The 27,049-nt window shown below is 44.5% G+C and overlaps 1 protein-coding gene across 3 annotated transcripts in view; it reads left to right on the top strand.

The window, feature by feature from the left end:
• The window catches only part of EZH1 (enhancer of zeste 1 polycomb repressive complex 2 subunit), a 394,387-nt gene that overhangs the window by 195,798 nt on the left and 171,540 nt on the right, over positions 1-27,049 (top strand). For all 3 annotated transcript variants that reach the window (XM_040329824.1, XM_040329823.1, XM_040329825.1), the window contains one exon: positions 8,018-8,109. In XM_040329824.1, coding sequence (XP_040185758.1) covers positions 8,018-8,109 — 92 coding nt within the window. The remainder of the gene's footprint in view (positions 1-8,017; positions 8,110-27,049) is intronic.

Raw genomic sequence — 27,049 nt, 5'->3', positions numbered from 1 at the left:
TCACTGGAAAGACAGGTAATGGCATTCTTGGATCTGTGATAAGGAGAGTCTCTGTGGGTTTTCTCAGACTGGCGCTCCCGTAACCGTCGGTCAATTAAAATGACAAGGTTAATCAGGTCCTCCAAAACCGGGGGTACTTCCACTCTGGCAAGTTTATCCTTAATAGCGTCAGATAAACCAAGACGAAACTGGTAATGAAGAGCTGATTGATTCCACTCTGTATCGGTACTCCAGAGGCGAAATTGGTTACCTAATCCTCCACAGGTCTCTGGCACTGCTGTAGTTTGCTGAGTTCTTGTTTTTGCAGTCTGCCTACAAAAGGGGTCAGCGTACAGCTGAGACATGGCAGAGAAAAAAAGAGTCCATAGAGGCTAGGGTTGGGTCAAGTTGCTCACGAAGCTGAAAGGCCCAGGATTGGGGCTCATCCAGAAGAAGGGATATAACAAATCCCACCCTGACATCTTGCATGGAGAAAGATTGTGGGAGGAGAGAAAAGTAAAGCTTGCATGCATTTCGAAAAATTCTGAAATTTCCTGCTGTCTCCAGAAAATTGTTCGGGGATAGGCACTCGGGGTTCGGGAATAGGGTAGGTTCCACTGGATGTGTAGACCTCCGTCTGAATGGCTACATCTGTAGCAGCAGAAGAACCTAAAAGTGACAAAGACTCTGTGTCGGTTGGATCGGATGGGAGACTGATTTGATGAGGTCGGCCTCTCTTATATCTCCTGTCTCCGCTGAAGGTGAGACAGAGGAAGCCGAAGGACAAGAGGGACTTGAGTGCCTGGAGCAGGAGGTCCCAAGAGAACAGCTTGGCAGGCTTCAGCGGCCTGGAGTAGACTGTGATGAGCTTAACATGAACAGGTAATAGCCAGGCAGGTAACCGAGAGTTAACAGCAACCAGGAACATAGACAGGAGCAAGGTCTCGGGGATAGCCAGGTTTGTCAGTAGGCGGGCAATGAGAAACCAAATCATAGACAGAGCCAGAATCGGGAACGAAGCCGGGTCAGAGATGGGCAACAGTACAGGAACAGAACACAGAGCCAAGGTCAAGAGCAAGCTGGGTCTAAATACTGGGAGGACACACAGGATCAGAGCAGGATTCAGGAACACAGCTGAAGATCAGTCAGCAAAGCACAAGAGCCCAGACTCCCTTTAAATAGGCTGTCTGGCGCCAAAGAGAATTGGGCTCGTACGTGTGCTTGCGCATGAGTGCGCGCCCATGCGCACCCGCGATTGTGTGCACCTGTTCGCCATTCTATGGCAAAGGCTATGTGCTTGTGTACGTCTGTGTGCAAAACGTTTCACAGGAATTCCCTGACACTAGCAGATATGGTCCGTTCAGCATTTAAATTGCCCCTGGCGGAACCAGCAGCTAGCGCTGTTTCTTCTTTGGGCTCTTTGAAGGCCCCTCAAACTAGCTGCTCCTTTTCTGTTCATCCTCTTTTTTAAAAGGACTTATTTATCAGGATTGGGAGCATCCGGATAAACTTTTTCTTCCTCCTATGTACAGATGTTTAAGGATCCAACGGATAAAAGATTGGAAACGTTATTGAAGACTTCCTTTTCTACGGCCGAGGCGGTAGTCCAGCCCGCAGTAGCAGCTATAGGCATCTGTCAAGCCTTGAAGGATCAGATGAAGCAGGTTTTGAAAGATATTCCTGCTCAGCTGGCTCTGGATTTGGCCGATTTATCTAAAGCATTATGCTTCGCGGTAGATGCCATTAAGGATTCAATCCATCAGTCCTCTCCCGCCTTATGCTCCTTTTGGTACACATGCGTAGGCTACTATGGTTAAAAAACTGGTCGGCCGAGACCCCTTGTAAAAAGCTCCTAGCTGTCTTTCCGTTGCATGAAGAGCGATTGTTTGGTGAGAGTCTGGACAAGTATATCCAGAAAATCTCTAGTGGGAAAAGAACTCTTTTGCCAGTTAAGAAGAGATTTAGGGGCCCCTCTTTCAAGCGGCCCACTTCTCCAGTCCCCGAGACTTCAGCCTCTAAACAGTTCCGACGGGAGCAAAGGCTCAAGGGCATACCCAGGTTCACAAAAAGCCCTGGAACCGTAAGCCTGTCAAGCCAACCCCCAAGTCGACACTGTGAAGAGTCGCCCACACTTAGTCAGGTGGGGGGGAAGACTTCAGTTTTTCAGGACAGTTGGGTCCTCTCCACAATATCCGTGGGGTACAGGCTGGAGTTACGAGAGTTTCCTCCCCCTCGCTTTTTAATATCAAGCGTTCCAAGGGATCCAGCAAAAAGAAGATCTCTCCTGCTAGCATTGGATTGTCTATTTTCTCAAGGGGTGAGCATGGAGGTGCCAGTAGAGGAGCAAGGTTTGGGTGTTCTACTCAGACCGCTTTACAGTTCCAAAGCCGAATGGAGACGTCAGGCCAATACTAGATCTCAAAGGTCTAAACCAATTCCTAAATATCAGGTCCTTTCGGATGGAATCCATTCGTTCGTTAGCCTCCTCCCTGCAAGGGGGAGAACTGCTAGAGTCCATCGTCATCAGACACGTATCTCCATATACCTATTTTTCGCGGCTTTTGTGCTTTGTGGTGGAACAGCGCCATTATCAGTTCGTGGCCTTGCCTTTCGGGTTTGCCACGGCGCCTCGAGTATTCACAAAGGTCTTGGCTCCTCTGTTGGCAAATTTAAGATCTCGAGGGGTGTCTATAATGGCCTACTTGGACGATCTGCTGCTGGCGGATCACTCTGTTGCCAGCCTAAATCTAGCTGTGCACAACACGGTCAAGTATCTGGAGTCCCTGGGTTGGGTCCTAAATCTGGACAAATCAGCCTTGCAACCAGTAAAGCGGTTGGAATATTTAGGGTTGCTCATAGATACAGACCAAAGAAGAATTTTCTTGCCCCAGTCAAAGATCGCCTCCTTAAGAGAGCTGATTTAGTTGGTCAGTGCAAAAAGAGAACCATGCATTCGTCTTCGCATTCAGCTATTGGGAAAGATGGTGGCCTCATTCGAAGTAGTCCCATATGCCCAATTCCACTCAAGGAAGTTACAGAATGCCTATCTGTCCGCCTGGAACAAAAAGGTCCAAGCTTTAGACTTCCCAAAGTTCCTTTCTCCGACAGTATGAGTCTCTGTTGGTGGTTGGTACCCCAAAATCTGCAAAAAGGAAGTCTTTCATTCCAATCTCTTGGAGAGTGGTGACAACAGATACCAGTCTTCTCAGCTGGGGGCAGTCTGGGGAAAGTGGTCGGCCCCCGAGAAATCTCTGCCCATCAACCTGCTGGAGATTCGAGCGGCATGTTTAGCCCTGAAGGCATGGACGTCCAAATTGCAGGGTTCCCCTGTCAGGATACAGTCCAACAATGCCACGGCAGTGGCCTACATAAATCACCAGGGCGGCACCAGAAGTCGTGCGGCCCAAAAGGAGGTGGATCGGATTATGTCTTGGGCAGAAAGTCGTGTCCCATGCATATCCGCAATCTTTATCCCAGGGATAGAGAATTGGCAGGCAGACTTCCTAAGTCGCCAAGAGCTATTTTCAGGGGAATGGTCTCTTCACCCCGAGATCTTCCTGGCCATATGTCAGCGATGGGGGACACCAGATGTGGATCTCATGGCGTCCAGATTCAACACAAAGGAGGACAATTTTGTGTCCGGGACGAGAGATCAGCTCGCTTGCGGAATGGATGCGCTGGTGTTTCCATGGGACCAGTTCTCACTAATTTATGCATTTCCCCCATTGCATCTGTTGCCACGACTCCTTCGCAGGATCAGGTTAGAGGGGAAACCGGTAATTCTTGTGGCTCCGGCATGGCCCCGAAGATTCTGGTACACAGAAATTGTGAAGATGTCGGTAGGGGACCCTTCCGCTTTGCCCGGATCTGCTCTCACAAGGGCCAATATTCCACCCTTCCTTACGAACCCTAAGTTTAACGGTCTGGCTATTGAATCCCATATCCTAAGGAAGAGGGGGCTCTCAAATTCTGTGGTTTCTACCCTGATTAATGCTAGAAAGCCAGCATCCAGATTTATATATTACAGGGTTTGGAAGGCATATGTGGCCTGGTGTGAAGCCAAAAGCTGGCATCCTCATAAATACAGTGCCTTGTGAAAGTATTCGGCCCCCTTGAACTTTGCGACCTTTTGCCACATGTCGGGCTTCAAACATAAAGATATAAAACTGTAATTTTTTTGAAGAATCAACAACAAGTGGGACACAACCATGAAGTGGAACGAAATTTATTGGATATTTCAAACTTTTTTAACAAATAAAAAACTGAAAAATTGGGCGTGCAAAATTATTCAGCCCCTTTACTTTCAGTGCAGCAAACTCTCTCCAGAAGTTCAGTGAGGATCTCTGAATGATCCAATGTTGACCTAAATGACTAATGATGATAAATAGAATCCACCTGTGTGTAATCAAGTCTCTGTATAAATGCACCTGCACTGTGATAGTCTCAAAGGTCCGTTTAAAGCGCAGAGAGCATCATGAAGAACAAGGAACACACCAGGCAGGTCCGACTGTTGTGGAGAAGTTTAAAGCCGAATTTGGATAAAAAAAGATTTCCCAAGCTTTAAACATCCCAAAGAGCACTGTGCAAGCGATAATATTGAAATGGAAGGAGTATCAGACCACTGCAAATCTAAGAAGACCTGGCCGTCCCTCTAAACTTTCAGCTCATACAAGGAGAAGACTGATCAGAGATGCAGCCAAGAGGCCCATGATCACTCTGGATGAACTGCAGAGATCTACAGCTGAGGTGGGAGACTCTGTCCATAGGACAACAATCGGTCGTATACTGCACAAATCTGGCCTTTATGGAAGAGTGGCAGGAAGAAAGCTATTTCTTAAAGATATCCATAAAGTGTTATTAAAAGTTGGCCACAAGCCACCTGGGAGACACACCAAACATGTGGAAGAAGATGCTCTGGTCAGATGAAACCAAAATCGAACTTTTTGGCAACAATACAAAACGTTATGTTTGGCGTAAAAGCAACACAGCTCATCACCCTGAACACACCATCCCCACTGTCAAACATGGTGGTGGCAGCATCATGGTTTGGGCCTGCTTTTCTTCAGCAGGCACAGGGAAGATGGTTAAAATTGATGGGAAGATGGATGGAGCCAAATACAGGACCATTCTGGAAGAAAACCTGATGGAGTCTGCAAAAGACCTGAGACTGGGACGCAGACAAGACAATGATCCAAAACATAAAGCAAAATCTACAATGGAATGGTTCATAAATAAACATATCCAGGTGTTAGAATGGCCAAGTCAAAGTCCAGACCTGAATCCAATCGAGAATCTGTGGAAAGAACTGAAAACTTCTGTTCACAAACGCTCTCCATCCAACCTCACCAAGCTCAAGCTGTTTTGCAAGGAGGAATGGGCAAAAATTTCAATCTCTCGATGTGCAAAACTGATAGAGACATACCCCAAGCGACTTACAGCTGTAATCGCAGCAAAAGGTGGCGCTACAAAGTATTAACTTAAGGGGGCTGAATAATTTTGCACGCCCAATTTTTCTGTTTTTTATTTGTTAAAAAAGTTTGAAATATCCAATAAATGTTGTTCCACTTCATGATTGTGTCCTACTTGTTGTTGATGCTTCAAAAAAAATACAGTTTTATATCTTTATGTTTGAAGCCTGAAATGTGGCAAAAGGTCGCAAAGTTCAAGGGGGCCGAATACTTTCGCAAGGCACTGTATGTCATTGGCAGGGTTCTTGATTTTCCACAGTTAGGAGTAGACATGAAGTTAGCCTTGAGTACCATCAAGGGGCAGGTCTCCGCCTTGTTGATATTTTTTTTCAAAGGCCACTAGCTACTCATTCGCTAATCGATTAAAACCCCTGTGTGCCCATGGGACTTGAATCTGGTTCCATCTGCGCTACAAAAACAGCCTTTTGAACTTCTGTCCCACATTCCCTTAGTCCTTTTGACCAGGAAATTGGTATTCTTGGTAGCCATATTCTCTGCCAGGAGGGTTTTGGAATAGGCGGCCCTTTCCTGTTTACAGCCACAGCTTTAGAGCCATATCTGATTCTTCATAAGATAGAGTGGTTTTGCAACCTCATCCGGCTTTTCTGCCCAAGGTCGTCTCAAGTTTTCATTTGAACCAAGATCTGGTTCTCCCTTCTTTTTTTCCAGAACCTAGTTCTGCGCTGGGAAAGTCATTACATTCCTTGGATGTAGTGAGGGCAGTTAGAGTCTATCTTAAGGCTACTGCTCAGATTCGGAAGACTGATGTTCTGTTCGTCCTGCCGGAGGGGCCCAGAAAGCGTCAGGCAGCGTTGAAATCTACTATTTCTAAGTGGATTCGGCAAGTCATTACTCAAGCCTATGGTTTGAAAGGGAAGGTTCCCCCATTTAAAGTTAAAGCGCATTCCACTAGAGCGGTTGGTGCTTCTTGGGCAGTGCATCACCAGGCCTCCATGGCTCAAGTTTGTAAGGCTGCGACTTGGGCATCAGTCCACACATTCACTAAATGTTATCAGTTGGATGTAAGGAGACATGAGGATATCACTTTTGGGCGCAGTGTGCTGCAGGCTGCAGTTTAGGTCCTCACGTCTGATGGCACCCGGCTTATTTATGGTGTCTCCCTCCCCTCATTGGCATTGCTTTAGGACATCCCACATAGTAATTACTATGCTGCTCTATGTCCTGAGAAAGAAAATAGGATTTTTATAACAGCTTTCCTGTAAAATCCTTTTCTTGGAGTACATCACGGGACACAGAGCTCCCGCCCCTCTTGTTTGGGGATATTGGGATACTTATTGCTTGGCTACAAAACTGAGGTACTCCTGGTATAGGAGGGGTTATATAGGGGATGGGACTTCCTGTCTTGGGTGTGCCAGTGTCTGTCACCTGAAGGTAGGCTCTATAACCCGAAAGAAAGACTGAGAAAGACTGACTCCCCCGGCTCCAGAGGCATCACCAAGAGTAGAGAGGCTGCCAGACAAATAAATGGAAGCATAAGGTAGGATAAGATCCCAGGTTCTGCTGATTCAAGGGATTTCAGCCAGTCCGCTGCATTATTTGTTTCTCCATCCACAATTCTCAGCTTGGCCAGGAAGAGAACGATATACTGGTATGGAGGGCGGCTTTAACAGAGTCAAAAGACCTGCAGAGTTTTTGCGTCTCCACAGAAAAATCAGAAAACATCATCAGCCAATTATTCTTGTGGTGAATCTCACCTGCCAGTCTTGCTGCCCGCAATATCTCATTGCGATCCCTAAAGTTAAGGAGCTGTAGTATTAAAGGTACGTGGAGGGGCTCCTTGTGGGCCTGGCTATTGTGGCATGCGATGAGCTCTTTCCATGATGAAATATGGCGACAACTGGGCCACAGGCAGGAGGGAGCGCAGGAGCTCTTCAACAAATACTGTGGGGTTTTTACCCTCAGCTTCCTCCACCAAGCCAATAATACTGATGTTATTCCAGCGGCATCATTTTTCAGCATCCTCGGCCCTGTATTACAGTGTTTCAGTTTGGATTACAGTGTGCGGTGGGGCCCCATCATATTCCGCCACGTGTCCTCCACGTGTCCTCCACGTGTCCTGCTCACACCTCCCCCATAGTTAGGCGAGAACGGACATTGTCCATATCCTGACGGATAAGTCCCATAACTGCACCGCCTCAATTTTGTTTGTGAGGGTTGTCTGGCAGGTGGCTATGGCATTCTGACAGGAGGCTATCGCCAGCATGACCTCTGGGATCCCTGGCGGGGAGGCGACAATTGTGTCCAGAGAGCCTGTCTGGGATGCCATGTTGACGCATGGTAGCTGGGCAGGCCCCCAATTTTGTTTTTGTTTTTAAAGAGTTATTTTACAAATGGCCATTTTTTAATACGGGTTCTTCTATGATTCAGTGTGCAGTTCATTCTGGTTTGTTTCATAACAAAGCCCAGCACTAGCTGTGCACTTAGGCTGCATTTCATGACTGTTTGCACAGCCAACAATTGCCTCTGATGATCGTAGCATATATGATGAAGTGATAAAGGTGGTATATAATTGATGAAATTGTATATAATTGTACTTTTTATTTTTTAAGGTTTTTCAGTTTGCTGTTAAAGATTCACTCATTCTGAAAGTGCCTGCCAAAGAGCTAATGAGCACCGCTCAGAAGAAGAAACGGAAACACAGGTATTGCTTGTCATTTTTATAAAGTAGTAATGTAGAGGTGGCTTTATATTTATGTCCACACATACAATGTAGTGTATGTTTACACTACATTGCTGTAGTGTAAACGCCTTCCAAAAAGTTGTGCACGCCATCCAAAAAGTAAAATTTTTGTCTCATCACTCTACAAAATATTTGCCTAAAAGTCTTGGGGATAATCAAGATGTTTTTTTGGTAAATGTGAGATGAGACTTTGTGATCTTTTTGGTCAGCAGTGGCTTTGGCCTTGAAACTCTCCCATGAATGCCATTTTTGCGCAGTCTTTCTTATTGTTGAATCATGGACACTGATCTTACCTGAGGCAAGTAAGGCCTGCAGTTCTTTAGATGTTGTTCTGGGTTCTTTTATGACCTCCTGGATGAACCGTTGTCATGCTCTTGGAGTCATTTTTGTAGGCTGGTTACTTCTGGGAAGGTTCACTACTGTTCCAAGTTATTTTCATTTGTGGATATGGTTTTTACCGTGGTTCACTGGAGTTCCAAAGCTTTAGAAATGGCTTTGAAACCCTTCCTAGACCGATACATGTGGAATACTTTGTTTCTAATCTGTCCTTTGAATTTTTTTAGATTGTGGCATGTGTGGCTTTTTGTGCTCTGTTAGCGAGCTTCACTTTGTCAGACAGCTTCTATTTATGTGAATTCTTGATTCAACAGGTCTGGCAGTAATCAGGCCTGGGTGTGTCCAGTGAAATTTATCTCTGCTTTACAAACAATTGTGTAAAACAAAAATACCCAAATAATTAGGACAACATTGGCTGCTTGGGGCCAAACGTCTGTCACTGATTAGGTCAGGGAAAGGGGGGAAGGGGTTTTGGTGGGGACTTTTCACGGCACTGGTTGGACACGGTATAGTAAAAAGTAACAAAATGTTTATTGAACATAAAACAGGTATCATAAAACAACATTTAATGACAATCCCCACATTGCACATCAGAAAGTTATACACAAACTATGTCTGAATGTAAGGAGTCGATCGCCTCGACCGGTTTCGCGGTAGTGTACCGCTTCTTCAGGAGGGGGTTTATCTACAAGATATGCATAAAACATATAAATATACAAGCAAGTTTATACAGTAATTGTAAACATTGTAAGACATAATCCAAGCAACACGCCTTGTAGTGGAGCAGAGAACTCACCCAGACTGGTCAATTGATCAAGCCCGGAGCCCAGTTGAAACCCTCTGTGGCGCAAGGAGGGGGATATATTTGTTTAGGACGGGCTCTATTAAGGGATAAGGTTGATGAATTATATGCAGCAAAATGATAAATTAATTGATGGGGTTGGGGTCACCAGTGGGTGCGTGAGGAAAGTGTATCACAGTGGCAAAAATTAGGAAAAAATAAGAAAATGGAACGAAGGGGGGGGGGGGAAGGGGGGGAAAGAGGGGGGGGGTGGGTTTGGGGGAGGCCAAGGCAAAGGGGGGGGGAAGAGAAGAGGGAGAATGTTGGAGGTGGGGGGTAGAGAGAAACATAGAGCATGACCCTCAAGTATAATGTAAATAAATGAGAGGGAAGAATGAGGGGGGTGGAAAAAGAGGGGAGGGAGGGGACATAGGGGCAAAAGAAAAGGGGACGAAGTGAGGGAAAGGCAAAGTAATGGAAAATGTGAATGGAAAGAGGGAAAGGAGCAGGAAAAGAAAGGGGAGGGGGGGAAAAACGGGAGAGTGTGTGTGGTGATGTGAAAGCAAGGGGAGAAAAAAGAGGGGGGGGAGTGGGGAGCGAAGGGGGGGGGAAGACAAACCAGGGGAGTGTAAGTGGTCAGGTAGTGTTGATGGTAAATTGTGTTAGTGATAATTAGGTAAAACTAAATGTGTAAAATAAGGAAGGGATGGCAAAGAAAAGGGAGGGCAAAAAGAGGGGGGGAGGTGAGGAGCAGGGGGTAGGAAAGAGGGGAGGGGGGGGGGAAGGAAGGGTAAGGTGATCCGTTGGGAATGGGGGAGGGAGGGGGAAAGTGAAAAATGGGGGGGAGGGGGGGAGGGAAAAGGGAAGGGGAGAGTTATGCGGTGAAAATTAATAATAGTAGTGGATACGTGCAGAGTAACCAAGGTGGGAGTTGGGAATAAAGTGTGTGTGAGAAAGTGGGGAAAGTGTCAAGGAAAACCAAGGGTAAGAAGAACCAATCACCAAGCGAACAGGTAATAAGTAGACCCTGATGGGTCCTTACCATTGCTGTAATAAAGATACGTAATTTACTGGGGCACAAGAGGACAGTAACTTAAAGCCAAGTGTATGGTGTGCTGTATTGCCAAGGTATGGGCAGTAAGAAGCACTGAATCCAACTAGGGAGGTCAGAGAATAAGTTAGCCAGTTAATCATACAACAGGGCACAGAAGAAGGAGGCCAGGTAATTGGATGGCGAACAGGCTTACCGTGGCTGGTACTCGTCAGCGTGTGTCCCCAGGGAGAGCGTCCGTGCTAACTCACAAAGACGGCTATCTCAGCCGTTTTTGTAAGCATCCCTGGACGGCGTGTGACGTCATCGAATTGCGACGCCGCCGCTGTCCAACGTCCCACCAACCCTCGCACTTGAGTGCGTGGGTGTGCAGCCGCAGACCCAATGGCACGACGCCGGGTCGTAGGCTGCAAACAAGGAGCTATGATTGGTGCTCCCTGCTGGGGACGACACTCCAGGCGCCAATACCGAGGGGAAGGCTGGGCATCGGGCTGGACCGGCCAATCAGGGAGGCTAAACTCCGGAGGCGTGCTGCTTATGGAAAAAGGAGAAAACATTTGTACAAAAGACATTTGGATAAATCGTTAAAGCAATAAGAGTAGAAATTACTCAATACATACAATTGATGGGAGATTAATCCATCAAATTGCCTAGAATACTGCATCAGAGCTCAGAATTCTAAAATCAAAACAGGGAACAGCAATTATATCAAACAGGTCTCTTCCAATGTCCCCATGTACGTTGTGGCTCCTAGGTCAGATAGCCCACACATCAGGTCATGATAATAACCTTTGGACAAAGGAAATTCAATTGAAAAAATAAAAAGGGGAGAAAGACAATACAAGGAAGGAACGAGAGGGGAAAAACAAAAAATAAATAATTATTTATATATGAAAAGGGGGGGGAAAAAAGTGGAGGAATTGGGGGAACAATGAGCTGGAACATGGCCATCCTCGCAGAAAGTGCACGTGTTAATATTCACGTAAAAATGGCTTGTATGAATTTACTTCATTCAATCCTGGGAACCTCATAGCATTAAGATGTTCAATCCACAGGCACTCTCTCTGTAGGATGGCCCTGTTCCAATCTCCCCCCCGTTGCGTTTGGGGGATTACTTCCAAAACAAAGAAACGTATAACAGAAAGATCGTATCGGTGGTAAAGTCCCACATGACGTCCTACTGTGGTTAATTTGCCTACATCAGAATCATATAGGTGGTCACACATACGTTGCCGAAATTCTCTAAAAGTCTTTCCTATGTAAAAAGCTCCACAGATACAAATCATAAGATAAATAATGCCCTTAGTGCCACAGTTGGCAGAGAAGGGGGGTAAAAATCCTGGCCATTGGGCAACAAAAAATGTTTCCCCTCCATCACCCAGGGGCATCTAGGGCAATTGCCACATTTGTAGGTGCCTCGGGGTGATGTATCGGCCGTATGTTCTGTAGTATAGTGGCTTTGAGTCAGTCGATCCCGCAATGAACTGGCTCGGCGGAACACCATCTCAGGCTGTTGTTTTACGTATTTTTTTAGGATGTCATCCTCGGCAATAATATGCCAATGGGTTTGTAGTATGTTGCGCAGTTCATTGTGGTTAGCTGAGTATGTTGTAATAAATCGTACTGATTCATGAGTACATTTCTTTGTATTTTTGGAAGGATCGTACAACAGGGAATGTCTGGATCGACGGCATGCCCTGTTGTAGGCCTTCTTTAAATTGGTGTGGGTATAGCCACGAGCCAGGAGACGATCTCGTAGTTCATCTGCCTGTCTCTTGAAATCTGTTGACAATGTACAATTTCTACGTAGCCGTAAGTATTGGGCGAAAGGGATACTTCGAATAAGGGGTTTTGGGTGGGCACTAGAGGCGTACAGTAAGGTGTTGCCCGCTGTAGGTTTCCTATAGAGGTCAGTGTAAAGTATGCCATCGGCCTGTTTGATGACAGTCAGGTCCAAGAAGGGGACCCGACTCTTATCAAACACAACCGTAAATTTCAAATTAAATTCGTTAACATTAAGCATCTGTACAAATTCAAGTAGGGATTCACTTGAACCTGTCCAGATAATGAACAGGTCGTCTATGAATCGATACCATAGCAGTATCTTATCCATAAATCTAAACGGTAGGAGAAATCCAAACCGTAATAGACACCCCGGTAATCCCAACACTGAAGCAGAGTCTGACTCGTCACTTTCTTCAATGGCCTCCCATAATAGTGGCACACGTTTCCCTAGTACACCAGGGATTCAATCTTCTCGCAAGAGACTAAGATATGGTGGAGTTACCCCTCCTCAGCCACCGGTAACCAAAAAAGATAAAAAGGCTCTCAAAAGCATTCAAAAACGTGTGCCCACAGCAGGTGACCTAGTCGACACCAATCTACCCGCAGACAATCTGGCAATATCCACGTCATTACATGGCGCTATTCCTAAAGTACTGAACACTACTCTGATGACCAATAGATACACAAAAATTAGTGATGAGACCATTTTTTTAGACCTAAAGAAACAACAACAAGGGAACTTGGACACGTTTGTCCTCAAACCCACTCAAACTTTACCACCCCCACTGCAACCCACTCCCCTCAAAACAACCAACTAAATATTATAAACCTCACTCCCCATGTACTCTCTGAGGATCAGTCCTCAGTCTTAAAACTGGGGTTGGGCTTTTGCCCTCTTGACCCCCTTAAAGTAACACATACAATTAAAGATCTTTATCTCTTCTCTCGAAACTTGACCTACAAATTTATTTTTGATAATGACCGATCTCGCGTAGGTTCGGAGCGTCAGTTTGCGGAGCGCACTAAACAATTTACGGTGGCGGAGTTTCGTGCGCTCCGCGACCTCATGCTCCTCTACGACGAGAGTAATCCTGAACCTACTGAGCCTTCACTGGCTCCAGACTCCAGTCTACTCCATGAGCCCCCACCTATGTGTCCTCCCACCCCTACTCTCCCTCCCCCCCAAATCTTTTCGCCCCCCCTCCAGGAGGTTCCCGGACTTAATGACTTGCCCTTCAATTTGGTCCTTCGTACAGGCCACAATACGTGACCTGAAGCGACAGGAATGGCAAAAAATTGCTCCAAATTTAACAGACAACCAAACTAAAGCCCTTAAAATGTTACAAAAGAACCCCGAGATTGTGATCAAACAATCGGATAAGGGGGGGAATATTGTTTTGATGACACATTTGTTCTATCAGGACATGTGTCTGTCTATACTCAACAATCACCATTGGTATTGTCGGATCTCCCCCACTTTAATTGCTTCTTTTTCTTTTGAATTAAAGAAAATATGTACGGAAGCCTATTACAAAGGCCTAATAGATAAAGATACTCTTGAATATCTTATTCCAAAGTTCCCCCATCTCCCTACTTTCTATGCGCTCCCTAAAACCCACAAAAATCTACAGAAGCCCCCTGGGCGACCGATTGTCTCTGGCATCGGTTCGCTTACAGACCATGCTAGTAAATTTGTTGATGCTTTTCTGATGCCACATGTCACCAGTCTTCCGTCTTTCATCAGAGACACGTCGGATCTGTTGAAACACATTGAGGGGACCCAAGTCCCTCCTGACGCCCTGCTCGTGGCCTTGGATGTGGAGGCTCTCTACTCCAGCATCCCCCACGAGCAGGGTGTCAGGATGGCTGGCTCTTTCCTCCATGAACAGGAAAACACCTCCTGGCCCTTGGTGGATTTTGTTTTACAGTTGTTATTGTTTATATTGACAAAAAATCACTTTACCTTTAATGACGAACTATTTTTGCAAACCCAGGGCGTGGCGATGGGCACCTCCTGTGCCCCAGCCTACGCAAACCTATATTTAGGTGCATGGGAACGTTTTCTTAATGCCAGCGACATATATAGTAGATTTATGGATAAGATACTGCTATGATATCGATTCATAGACGACCTGTTTATTATCTGGACAGGTTCAAGTGAATCCCTACTTGAATTTGTACAGATGCTTAATGTTAACAAATTTAATTTGAAATTTACGGTTGTGTTTGATAAGAGTCGGGTCCCCTTCTTGGACCTGACTGTCATCAAACAGGCCGATGGCATACTTTACACGGACCTCTATAGGAAACCTACAGCGGGCAACACCTTACTGTACGCCTCTAGTGCCCACCCAAAACCCCTTATTCGAAGTATCCCTTTCGCCCAATACTTACGGCTACGTAGAAATTGTACATTGTCAACAGATTTCAAGAGACAGGCAGATGAACTACGAGATCGTCTCCTGGCTCGTCGCTATACCCACACCAATTTAAAGAAGGCCTACAACAGGGCATGCCGTCGATCCAGACATTCCCTGTTGTACGATCCTTCCAAAAATACAAAGAAATGTACTCATGAATCAGTACGATTTATTACAACATACTCAGCTAACCACAATGAACTGCGCAACATACTACAAACCCATTGGCATATTATTGCCGAGGATGACATCCTAAAAAAATACGTAAAACAACAGCCTGAGATGGTGTTCCGCCGAGCCAGTTCATTGCGGGATCGACTGACTCAAAGCCACTATACTACAGAACATACGGCCGATACATCACCCCGAGGCACCTACAAATGTGGCAATTGCCCTAGATGCCCCTGGGTGATGGAGCGGCAACATTTTTTGTTGCCCAATGGCCAGGATTTTTACCCCCCCTTCTCTGCCAACTGTGGCACTAAGGGCATTATTTATCTTATGATTTGTATCTGTGGAGCTTTTTACATAGGAAAGACTTTTAGAGAATTTCGGCAACGTATGGGTGACCACCTATATGATTCTGATATAGGCAAGTTAACCACAGTAGGACGTCATGTGGGACTTTACCACCGATACGATCTTTCTGTTATACGTTTCTTTGTTTTGGAAGTAATCCCCCAAACGCAACGGGGGGGAGATTGGAACAGGGCCATCCTACAGAGAGAGTGCCTGTGGATTGAACATCTTAATGCTATGAGGTTCCCAGGATTGAATGAAGTAAATTCATACAAGCCATTTTTACGTGAATATTAACACGTGCACTTTCTGCGAGGATGGCCATGTTCCAGCTCATTGTTCCCCCAATTCCTCCCCTTTTTTTCCCCCCCTTTTCATATATAAATAATTATTTATTTTTTGTTTTTCCCCTCTCGTTCCTTCCTTGTATTGTCTTTCTCCCCTTTTTATTTTTTCAATTGAATTTCCTTTGTCCAAAGGTTATTATCATGACCTGATGTGTGGGCTATCTGACCTAGGAGCCACAACGTACATGGGGACATTGGAAGAGACCTGTTTGATATAATTGCTGTTCCCTGTTTTGATTTTAGAATTCTGAGCTCTGATGCAGTATTCTAGGCAATTTGATGGATTAATCTCCCATCAATTGTATGTATTGAGTAATTTCTACTCTTATTGCTGTAACGATTTATCCAAATGTCTTTTGTACAAATGTTTTCTCCTTTTTCCATAAGCAGCACGCCTCCGGAGTTTAGCCTCCCTGATTGGCCGGTCCAGCCCGATGCCCAGCCTTCCCCTCGGTATTGGCGCCTGGAGTGTCGTCCCCAGCAGGGAGCACCAATCATAGCTCCTTGTTTGCAGCCTACGACCCAGCGTCGTGCCATTGGGTCTGCGGCTGCACACCCACGCACTCACGTGCGAGGGTTGGTGGGACGTTGGACGGCGGCGGCGTCGCAATTCGATGACGTCACACGCCGTCCAGGGATGCTTACAAAAACGGCTGAGATAGCCGTCTTTGTGAGTTAGCACGGACGCTCTCCCTGGGGACACACGCTGACGAGTACCAGCCACGGTAAGCCTGTTCGCCATCCAATTACCTGGCCTCCTTCTTCTGTGCCCTGTTGTATGATTAACTGGCTAACTTATTCTCTGACCTCCCTAGTTGGATTCAGTGCTTCTTACTGCCCATACCTTGGCAATACAGCACACCATACACTTGGCTTTAAGTTACTGTCCTCTTGTGCCCCAGTAAATTACGTATCTTTATTACAGCAATGGTAAGGACCCATCAGGGTCTACTTATTACCTGTTCGCTTGGTGATTGGTTCTTCTTACCCTTGGTTTTCCTTGACACTTTCCCCACTTTCTCACACACACTTTATTCCCAACTCCCACCTTGGTTACTCTGCACGTATCCACTACTATTATTAATTTTCACCGCATAACTCTCCCCTTCCCTTTTCCCTCCCCCCCTCCCCCCCATTTTTCACTTTCCCCCTCCCTCCCCCATTCCCAACGGATCACCTTACCCTTCCTTCCCCCTCCCCTCCCCTCTTTCCTACCCCCTGCTCCTCACCTCCCCCCCTCTTTTTGCCCTCCCTTTTCTTTGCCATCCCTTCCTTATTTTACACATTTAGTTTTACCTAATTATCACTAACACAATTTACCATCAACACTACCTGACCACTTGCACTCCCCTGGTTTGTCTTCCCCCCCCCCTTCGCTCCCCACTCCCCCCCCCCTCTTTTTTCTCCCCTTGCTTTCACATCACCACACACACTCTCCCGTTTTTCCCCCCTCCCCTTTCTTTTCCTGCTCCTTTCCCTCTTTCCATTCACATTTTCCATTACTTTGCCTTTCCCTCACTTCGTCCCCTTTTCTTTTGCCCCTATGTCCCCTCCCTCCCCTCTTTTTCCACCCCCCTCATTCTTCCCTCTCATTTATTTACATTATACTTGAGGGTCATGCTCTATGTTTCTCTCCCCCCCCCACCTCCAACATTCTCCCTCTTCTCTTCCCCCCCCCTTTGCCTTGGCCTCCCCCAAACCCACCCCCCCTCTTTCCCCCCCTTTCCCCCCCTTCCCCCCCCCCCTTCGTTCCATTTTCTTATTTTTTCCTAATTTTTGCCACTGTGATACACTTTCCTCACGCACCCACTGGTGACCCCAACCCCATCAATTAATTTATCATTTTGCTGCATATAATTCATCAACCTTATCCCTTAATAGAGCCCGTCCTAAACAAATATATCCCCCTCCTTGCGCCACAGAGGGTTTCAACTGGGCTCCGGGCTCGATCAATTGACCAGTCTGGGTAAGTTCTCTGCTCCACTACAAGGCGTGTTGCTTGGATTATGTCTTACAATGTTTACAATTACTGTATAAACTTGCTTGTATATTTATATGTTTTATGCATATCTTGTAGATAAACCCCCTCCTGAAGAAGCGGTACACTACCGCGAAACCGGTCGAGGCGATCGACTCCTTACATTCAGACATAGTTTGTGTATAACTTTCTGATGTGCAATGTGGGGATTGTCATTAAATGTTGTTTTATGATACCTGTTTTATGTTCAATAAACATTTTGTTACTTTTTACTATACCGTGTCCAACCAGTGCCGTGAAAAGTCCCCACCAAAACCCCTTCCCCCCTTTCCCTGACCTAATCAGTGACAGACGTTTGGCCCCAAGCAGCCAATGTTGTCCTAATTATTTGGGTCTTTTTGTTTTACATACTAAATGGGATGTAGGCACCTGTTTACCTTGCATACTTTTATTATAAAAGAGACCATACTCACCCCTTTTTTCAATTACAAACAATTGTGGTTAATTACAGTTCATTCATGATTCAGCATGGGAGGGGACAATTACTTTTTCACATAGGGCCAGGCGGGTTTGAACAGTTTTTTTCCCTTAATAAACAAAAAAAAAAGGTTTAAAAACTGCATCTTTGATTTACTCGGGTTGTCAGAATGTTTATACTGAAATAATAAAATAGTATTGTATTTATGGAAATATGCAAATCTTGTTTTTGGGAGATTTTTAATTTTCCTACAATACAAACAAGAAATTTGAGTTTGTTTATCCGTGCTATTTTGAAGACAAGTGACACAAATTATTGCTTAAAATATATATATTTATTAACTAAAATACAGTGCAAATTAAAATTGGGTATAATTTGTGATAAGACAAATGGATGTACTTCTATATATGAAAGATAAGCGGTTATAAAGATAATTCACATTTCTATACAAGCTCTATTACCAACTATTACATTTCAATTCTAGAATGATACTTGTACATTTAAAACTTGGTGAATAGCTTCCCGTGACCCCACAGACTAGTAAACTATTTTGTTTACTTTAGCTACGGTGTAATCTCTTCTCAAAACAAACAGACCTTCTCACTTATACTGTTAAACATGCATAGAGCAAGTGTCATATTGCACACAGCTTGACAATACAATCAAGGCTTATATTTTAGATTTAGAATGAATCAATGGTTTAACACAAAATATAACCAATCCAAGTCTAAAACTCTAAAGTTAGTATTATGAGATATGACAATATATATATCTCCCTTGTTTTAGAAGTGAAACCAATTCATACTGCAGTTAGAATTGACCTCACTCCAAAACTGCTCTAACAATAGATTGGATTAGTCAAGCATATGTTCAACCAAACTTCCATTACCTAAAAAGGTATAAATGAAAAGATTAATACTATACCAGGTCTTTTAGAGTTCTGTCAGTTTGAGAAGCTTCACGTGAGCAGATGAGTCCCATAAGACTCCTTCCAACCCCCTACATGTTTGCGTTTCAAGATCTCCTCCTTCCAGCTCCTGTCCTCCAAAGAGTTAGTCAGATGGTCCAACCAGAGATTCAGCGAGAGAGAGATCCCCCTCACTGATGTTTTTCTACTTTTAACCCACCCCAAAAGTGGATGTGTGTCTCACAGCTATGTAATTGATGACGTCAAATGACGATGTGTTTAGGTAGGTTGCCACGGCAACCAAGTATGCGGCCATCTTGAACAATGTAAATTTGAATCCATAGGGGCAGTGTTGTATAAGGAATGACTCCTAATGTTATTGACATGACCCTCTGCCCTTGGCCTGGTGAAATACCATTTATTGTCAAATACTGTCAAAATGTGTCAACTAGCTTCAGACATCCTGGCTTTTTCTTAAATGTATGTGTGTGATAACGATGTACCCACACCATTAACTAATGTATTGTAACATTCCTTGAAACTTAAGTCATTTGGAATGTAACTCTCAACTTTAAGCAGTTTCTAATGTTTTCACACTTTTCATAGGAGATCATACTTGTGACCCTTTTACCATAATAATATATACCGTATTTATCGGCGTATAACACGCACTTATTCCCCCTGAAAATCTGGGGCAAAGCAGGGGTGGGTGTTATACGCCAACAGTGTACCTCACCGAGCCCTCATCTTCTCTCCATTCGTCTCCTCGGTTCCCACGTCACACACAGTCCCGCCTCCGCCACTGGCATTGGACCAGTGTTGTGCCTATCACAGTAGCTGGTCCAATGCCGATGGCGGAGGCAGGACTGTGCGTGGGTAACGTGAGAGATGAGTGGAGAGGAGAAGACGGCTCAGTGATTTCCTGATTCAGGCTGCTGGTGAGGCTGCAAATAAAGGCATTAATCAGGCTGTATTGGGAACAATAATCAGGCTGTATTGGGAACAGGGCCGCCATCAGGGGAGTAAAGGCAGTACACCTGTCCGGGGCCCGGATGTCAACCCCCTTTAAAAAGTTTTGATGCCTTCAGTGTGAATCTACCATTTTCATAGTCATGAAAATAAAGAAAACTCTTTGAATGAGAGAATGAGTTGAACTTTTGGTCTGTATTGTACATACATATATATATATATATATATATATATATATATATATATATATATATATATATATATATATATATATATATAATAATTATTTAAGGGCCCAGAGGCCCCCAGGGCCCCGGATGGCTACCCCCCTTTTTTATAATTTTTATTTATTTCTTCTTTTTTTGTAAAGGGCCCCCTCCCGCTTCTCAATCCGCGGCAGCCCCCCCCCGCTTCTCAAGCAGCAAAACCCCACCCCCCGGTTCTCTGCTCTAGGAGGGCCCATGCCTGAAGCTGTGTAAGGGGCCCCATATTTCCTGATGGCGGCCCTGATTGGGAACAATAATCCGGCTGTTTTGGGAACAATAATCAGGCTGTATTAGGAACAATAATCGGGCTGTATTGGGAACAATGATCAGGCTGCATTAGAGACAATGATCAGGCTGCATTGGAGACAATGATCAGGCTGCATTGGAGACAATGATCAGGCTGCATTGGAGACAATGATCAGGCTGCATTGGAGACAATGATCAGGCTGCATTGGAGACAATGATCAGGCTGCATTGGAGACAATGATCAGGCTGCATTGGAGACAATGATCAGGCTGCATTGGAGACAGTGATCAGGCTGCATTGATGCATTGATCAGGCTGTATTGAGGACATTGATCAGGCTGCAGATGGACATTGATGGGCACTGACCCTTAATTTGCTTCAAAGTTGTTTATTTTAAAAATATGTTTTTTCCTGAAACTTCTCTTTTAAAATTAGGGTGCGTGTTATACACCGGCGCGTGTTATACGCTGATAAATATGGTATGTATTAAACAGGTTTATAATGTATATGGATTACAAATACAGATATTTTGTGAACCATATTATGAAAGAAACAATGTTATTTAAGATATACAATACAACAGGAATTGTGAATAAGCCCTTTGGTTTTGAGACAATACTATGAGCTCATGTCTCCGTCTGTAGAATATCCTCTTATCTTGTTTATTATACTAAGTGTCTAAATATTTTAATTGATGATCTGAGGAGATGGCACAGACTAACTCCTTGTGTTCAAACCTTTGAATTGCTTAACTGGGATAAAGATACAGAAAAACAATTCATTGTAAGACGTAAAACCATCCTGGTAACAAGGCCTATTCATGGGTTATGAACTGTGATTCAACTTTAGAGCCAAAATGGCCTTCCTTATGTTCATTATGGAATATATGAAAATATACAATACAAAATAATATAAAGGCCTGTGTATATATATATATAATATATTCTTTTAACCCCAAATGTCTGACAGGGTTTTCTGTAATATTAAAATTGTTTGATGATCTGAATCATATAAGTGTGATAAATATGCAAAAAAAAAAAATCAGGAATCGGTCAAATATTTTTTCACACAACTGTGTGTATGTGTATATATATATATATATATATATATATATATATATATATATATATATATATATATATATATATATATATATATATATATAAAAAAAAAAATAGAAAAAGTTCAAGAGTTGCTGCACTTAAAATGGTTTTATTTTTCCAAATATTCTCGTAAAGGTTACATACCAAAGAAGTATACAAAATATTCAGACATGGATGTCCGTTTCGGGCTTACATGCTACCGCCCTTCTTCAGATCACATCAGAACATATATGTATATATATCTATATATATATATATATATATATATATATATATATATATATATACACACACAAGGTATTCCTGTCTAGGGATGGGCGAACGGTTCGGGCTGAGCATTAGTTTGGGCCGAACTTTGTTTCACCGAACAATATGCTGAGTTTGGGTAAAATTCGAAAGCCGCGGAACCCCGTTAAAGTCTATGGAACACTAACATGAAAAATCAAAAGTGCTAATTTTAAAGGCTTATATGCATGGTATTGTCATTAAAAGTGTTTGGGGACCTGGGTCCTGCCCCAGGGGACATGTATCAATGCAAAAAAAGTTTTAAAAACTGACTTTTTTTGGGAGCAGTGATTTCAATGATGCTTAAAGTTAAACAATAAAAGTAAAATATTCCTTTAAATTTCATACCTGGGGGGTGTCTATAGTATGCCTGTAAAGTAGTGCATTTTCTCGTGTTTAGAACAGTTCCTGAAATTTCTAAAGGAAAAAAAGTAATTTAAAACTACTCACGGCTATAATGATTTGTTGGGTCACGGCAATACAAATAAAAGCCATTGAAAAAACACTGCATGGGTTCCCCCCAGTCCATTACCAGGCCCTTTGGGTCTGGTATGAATATTAAGGGAAACCTCAAACCAAAATTTAAAAAAAAAATGTGTGGGGGTCCCCACACATTTCATACCAGGCCTGGTATGGATATTAAGGGGAACCCTGCACCATTTTTTTAAACAAATGGCGTAGGGTCCCCCTCCAAATCCAGACCCCACCAGACCCTTATCCGAGCACGCAACCTGGCAGGCTGCAGGAAAAGAAGTGGGGGGGGGTGAGAGAGCGTTGATGGGGATAAGCGCCTTATCCCCACAACCCTTGCTGGGTGGTTGTGGGGGTCTGTGGGCGGGGGGCTTATCGGAATCTGGAAGCCCCCTTTAACAAAGGGGACCCCCAGATTCCTGCCCCCCTATATGAATTGGTAATGGGGTACATTGTACTCCTATCATTTCAAAAAACCATAGTAAACAGCTTGGGACAAGTCCTTCATTGAAAAGAAAAAAAAATTCCAGCGATGTAATCCATTCTCGAGCGAGGATACAGAGAAAAAAAAAATGATCCTACCTCCATGGCAGGCACCCGCCGTATGATGCTCTCCCGTCGTGACATCTCTTTTATAGCTGTGGGCGGGGCCACCCATCATCTTTGCGGGTGACCCCGCCCCCTCCTGACGTAGCGGGGAAACCCTGGGTTACCCACTGACATATACGGGTGACCACGCTCCCCTCTGATGCAACGTGGGTTTCCCATTGCATCAGTGGGGTTGGGGTCACCCGTACATGTAACTGGGTGATCACTGCGTTTTCCCGTTGCGCCAGAGGGGGCTGGGTCACACGTGCACGTGATGGTAGCCCCGCCCTCAGCTATATAACAGCTGTCACAGCGAGAAAGTGTCATTCGGTGGGTGCCTGCCATGGAGGCAGGATCATGTCGGCGTTGTTATTTTTTTCTTTGTATCCCCTGCAGAGTAGATTTACATCGTTGGATTTTTTTTTCTTTTTAATAAACGGCTTGTCCCATGCTGTCAACTGTTTTTTTTTTTTTTATTTTTTTTTTTTGGGGGGGGGAAATGGTAGGGGTACAATGTACCCCATTACCAATTCGCATTGGGGGGGCAGGATCTGGGGATCTCCTTTGTTAAAGGGGGCTTCCAGATTGCGATAAGCACCCCCCCCCCCCCCCGACCATTTTTTTAATGACTTTTATCTGTATTGCTGCGACCCGATCTCATAGTAGTTTTAAATGACTTTTTTTCCTTTAGAAATGTCATTTTGTGCAGGGACTGTTCTAAACAAGGGAAACATGCGCCATTTTACAGGCATACTATAGACAACCCCAGGTACAAAATTTAAAGGAATATTTCACTTTTATTGTTTCACTTTAAAGGGGTTGTAAAGGTAAAACATTTTTTCCCTAAATAGCTTCCTTTACCTTAGTGCAGTCCTCCTTCACTTACCTCATCCTTCGATTTTGCTTTTAAATTTCCTTATTTCTTCTGAGAAATCCTCACTTACTGTTCTTCTGTCTGTAACTCCACACAGTAATGCGAGGCTTTCTCCCTGGTGTGGAGTGTCGTGCTCGCCCCCTCCCTTGAGGGGGAGGGGGCGAGCAGGAGAGTCAGGATGCCCACTAACACACAGCTCCTTTCTCTATCTGCAAAGTAGAGAGCGTCCTGACTCTCCTGCTCGCCCCCCTCCCCCTCAAGGGAGTGGCGAGCATGAAACTCCACACCAGGGAGAAAGCCTGAACAGAAGAACAGGAAGTGAGGATTTCTCAAAAGAAATAAGGACATTTAAAAGCAAAATCGAAGGATGAGGTAAGTGAAGGAGGACTGCACAAAGGTAAAGGAAGCTATTTAGGGAATTTTTTTTTACCTTTACAACCCCTTTAAGCATTATTAAAATCACTGCTCCCGAAAAAAACGCAGGACCCAGGTCCCCAAACACTTTTTATGACAATACCATGCCCATCTTTATTCCTGCTCCACATGAAAATCCCAAAGTCTCCTATGCCTACAGTTACTACTACTACTTAGCCAGAGGGGACATTTTCATTCTATCTAGGCATCAACCTCAAAACCCAAGGCTTAACATTTACAATTTATTGTAATGTGTGTTGCCTTTCTTCTTGAACACAACTATTTTGTGTTTGATAAAACATATTTTCTGCAATGTAGAGGGGCATCCATGGGGTGAAGTTTTTACGCTCCTTGGTGAACCTCTATATTTGCTGGTTTGGAGGAAGAGTTTCTCATCTCTAACCATAACCCATATGTGGGTGCTATCCAGAGGCGCCTCTAGGCTTTGTGAGGCCTTAAGCAAAACTTAGACCTGGGGGCCCCACTTATGCCCATAATGGGTAAAAATATTAAATCAAATAAAAATGGCTGCAGAAAGTTGCACGGATCTAGCACACAGTGATTGAGCAGAGGTAAATTAGGCAGCCGTGAGGCCCCTGTGAATGCGAGGCCTTAGGCGACCACCTAATTAAAGAGCCGCCTCTGGTGCTATCAGATGTTATGGGAAGTACATTGATGATCTCATCCGTGTGTAGGACTACACAGTGAATGACCTGCAATCCTTTATCGGCTATGCGAATGATAACAGCTTAAACTTGGAATTCAGTTTTGAGAGTCATCATGATCATATACATTTTTTGGATGTTATTTTAACTGGTGATATCCAGACCAAAGCTGTCTGTTTGCATACTTTTCAAAATTAGTGTGCAGGGGATTCTCTTCCTTTGGCTACTAGCTGTCACCCCTCCCATACCATCAGATCAGTACCTGTGGGAGAATTTATCAGGGAAAAACGCAATTGCTCTGATGAGTCCTTTTTATGAGAGTGTGAAATTATTAGCACTAAGCTTAGAGAACGTGGTTACAAACAATGGCTCATTGATCGAGCCATAGGTCTGACCACTAAGAAAGAAAGATTGTCCCTTCTCTACTTTTTCACGTGAATTTGACAGCATTAACGATATTATTTCAAAATATTTTCCAGGGCTATATGCAGATCCAGAACTAGTCCCTATCCTGTCTGTTGGCTGTAGGTTCTCTACCCATCGCTCCCAAACTTTGGGGAATATACTATCCCCTAGTCTCCATCTACTGGTCAATGGTCAAACATGGTTTTATGTTCAGGGTTCATATACCGTATTTATCGGCGTATAACACGCGCAGGCTTATAACACGCACCCTAATTTTAAGAGGGGAAGTTTCAGTAATACAATAAAGAACTTCGAAGCAAAATAAGGATAGCTCAGGAAGTGGGTAAATTCTTCTGGGGCTGAAGTGGTTAAGAACAGTGTAACGGCTACCCCCTAGTAGGGAGGCTATCAGCTGTTGGAGACGTCCTTTTCCCTGGCAAGTTGCGATATGCAGGTACAGCCGGTATATCCCATCCATGAGATCCAGAGAGAGAGAGAGAGTCAGGTTCAGCTGTAAAATGAGCAGAATAGTAATGCCATCGAACGCCCTTGTAATGGACCTGTGTATTCTGCCTGGACATTTATAATCATCATGCAGTGAGGTATACCAAGGGTTAATTGTAGAGTGACTTTTGGGCACAGATTGAGCCAGGAGATGGGGTGGCAAGTGAATCATAATCCATGTTTGCAGGATGTCTGGAGATGTCACAAGTTGTTGGCTATTCAATGTGGGGACACATTCTTTTGAAAGGTGTTAATTGCATAGACTCCTAGACATTTCATTGTCCCTTGTGTAAAGGTGTTATGTATGCTAAATACTGTTTATGTGTGGAATGAACTTATCGGAGACAGAACGTCTGTCTAGAAATGTGGATTGGAAGGAGATCATTGTGTTTGAGTTCTGGTAATGAAGGAATGTTTAGTAATTAGCTCAAAGAAGGTGATTGAAGATTCCCCACGGTGTGATGTGTGGGTGGGGACAGTTTGATTGTTCATGTGCCTTGAATACTGTATAAAATCTCAGAGTGAACCATTAAAAATCAGTCCTGCTTGACTCTTCAAAACTTAGCCCCGTCTCGTTTCTTGAAAGGGCGTTCGATGGGATATACCGGCTGTACCTGCATATCGCAACTTGCCAGGGAAAAGGACTTCTCCAACGGCTGATACCCTCTCACTACATGGGTAGCCGTTACATTGGTTGGCAGCAGCGGGATGGTCCTTTTATCCAGACAGCAAGTTCTGAATGGAGTCGCAGTACGCCAGGCTGAAAAGATCCACACTAAAAGATTTATTGGAGAGTCGTGGTAGGAGTGCCAGCAACAGACCACGGAGGGAGCTGATAGCTGACCTGCTGGAGCTGGACGAAATGGATGGATCCGTGGAAGGAACTGAGCCCCTTGCACCTGTCAGTGAAGAAGATGTAATTACTGGGATTGTACAGCGGAGATTATCCTTGTATCCAGAAACGTCCGTGGAACTAATCAACCAGCTGTTCCGGGAAGCAAGGGAAGAGATACAAACGAAGAGGGGACAAGAACTGGAACTGGTAAGAGCGAGACAGCCCATTACACATGCAGTTCCTACCCCCCCACCCGTGGCTACAGGAAAGAAAATACCGTTCACTGCATTTAAAGCTTTTGTAGAAAGTGAGGAGGAAATAGATGGATATTTGGCTGATTTTGAGAGGCAGTGCTCACTACACCAAGTACCACCAGACCAATGGGTCACTATTTTGTCGGGGAAATTGTCGGGCAAAGCCAATGAAGCCTTTCGGGCTCTTGCTCCAGAGGATATTTTACAATACCAGCAAGTTAAAAAGGCGCTGCTAACCCGATACGCCGTAACTCCACAAGCCTACCTCCGTCGCTTCCGGGAGTCCAAGAAGGGGGCTGTGGACTCCCACATGGAATGGGCCAACCGGTTACAAAGGGTGGCATCCCTTTGGGTCCAAGGGTGCAAGGCCAACACCGGGGAGGAAGTATTGCAGCTGTTCCTAATAGAACATTTCTTTCAA

This window comes from Rana temporaria, chromosome 12, assembly GCF_905171775.1.
Source record: "Rana temporaria chromosome 12, aRanTem1.1, whole genome shotgun sequence".
NCBI classification, from domain to species: Eukaryota; Metazoa; Chordata; class Amphibia; order Anura; family Ranidae; genus Rana; species Rana temporaria.
The sequence above is the reverse complement of the archived record's forward strand: the minus strand, read 5'-3'. Positions and strand labels throughout refer to the sequence as shown.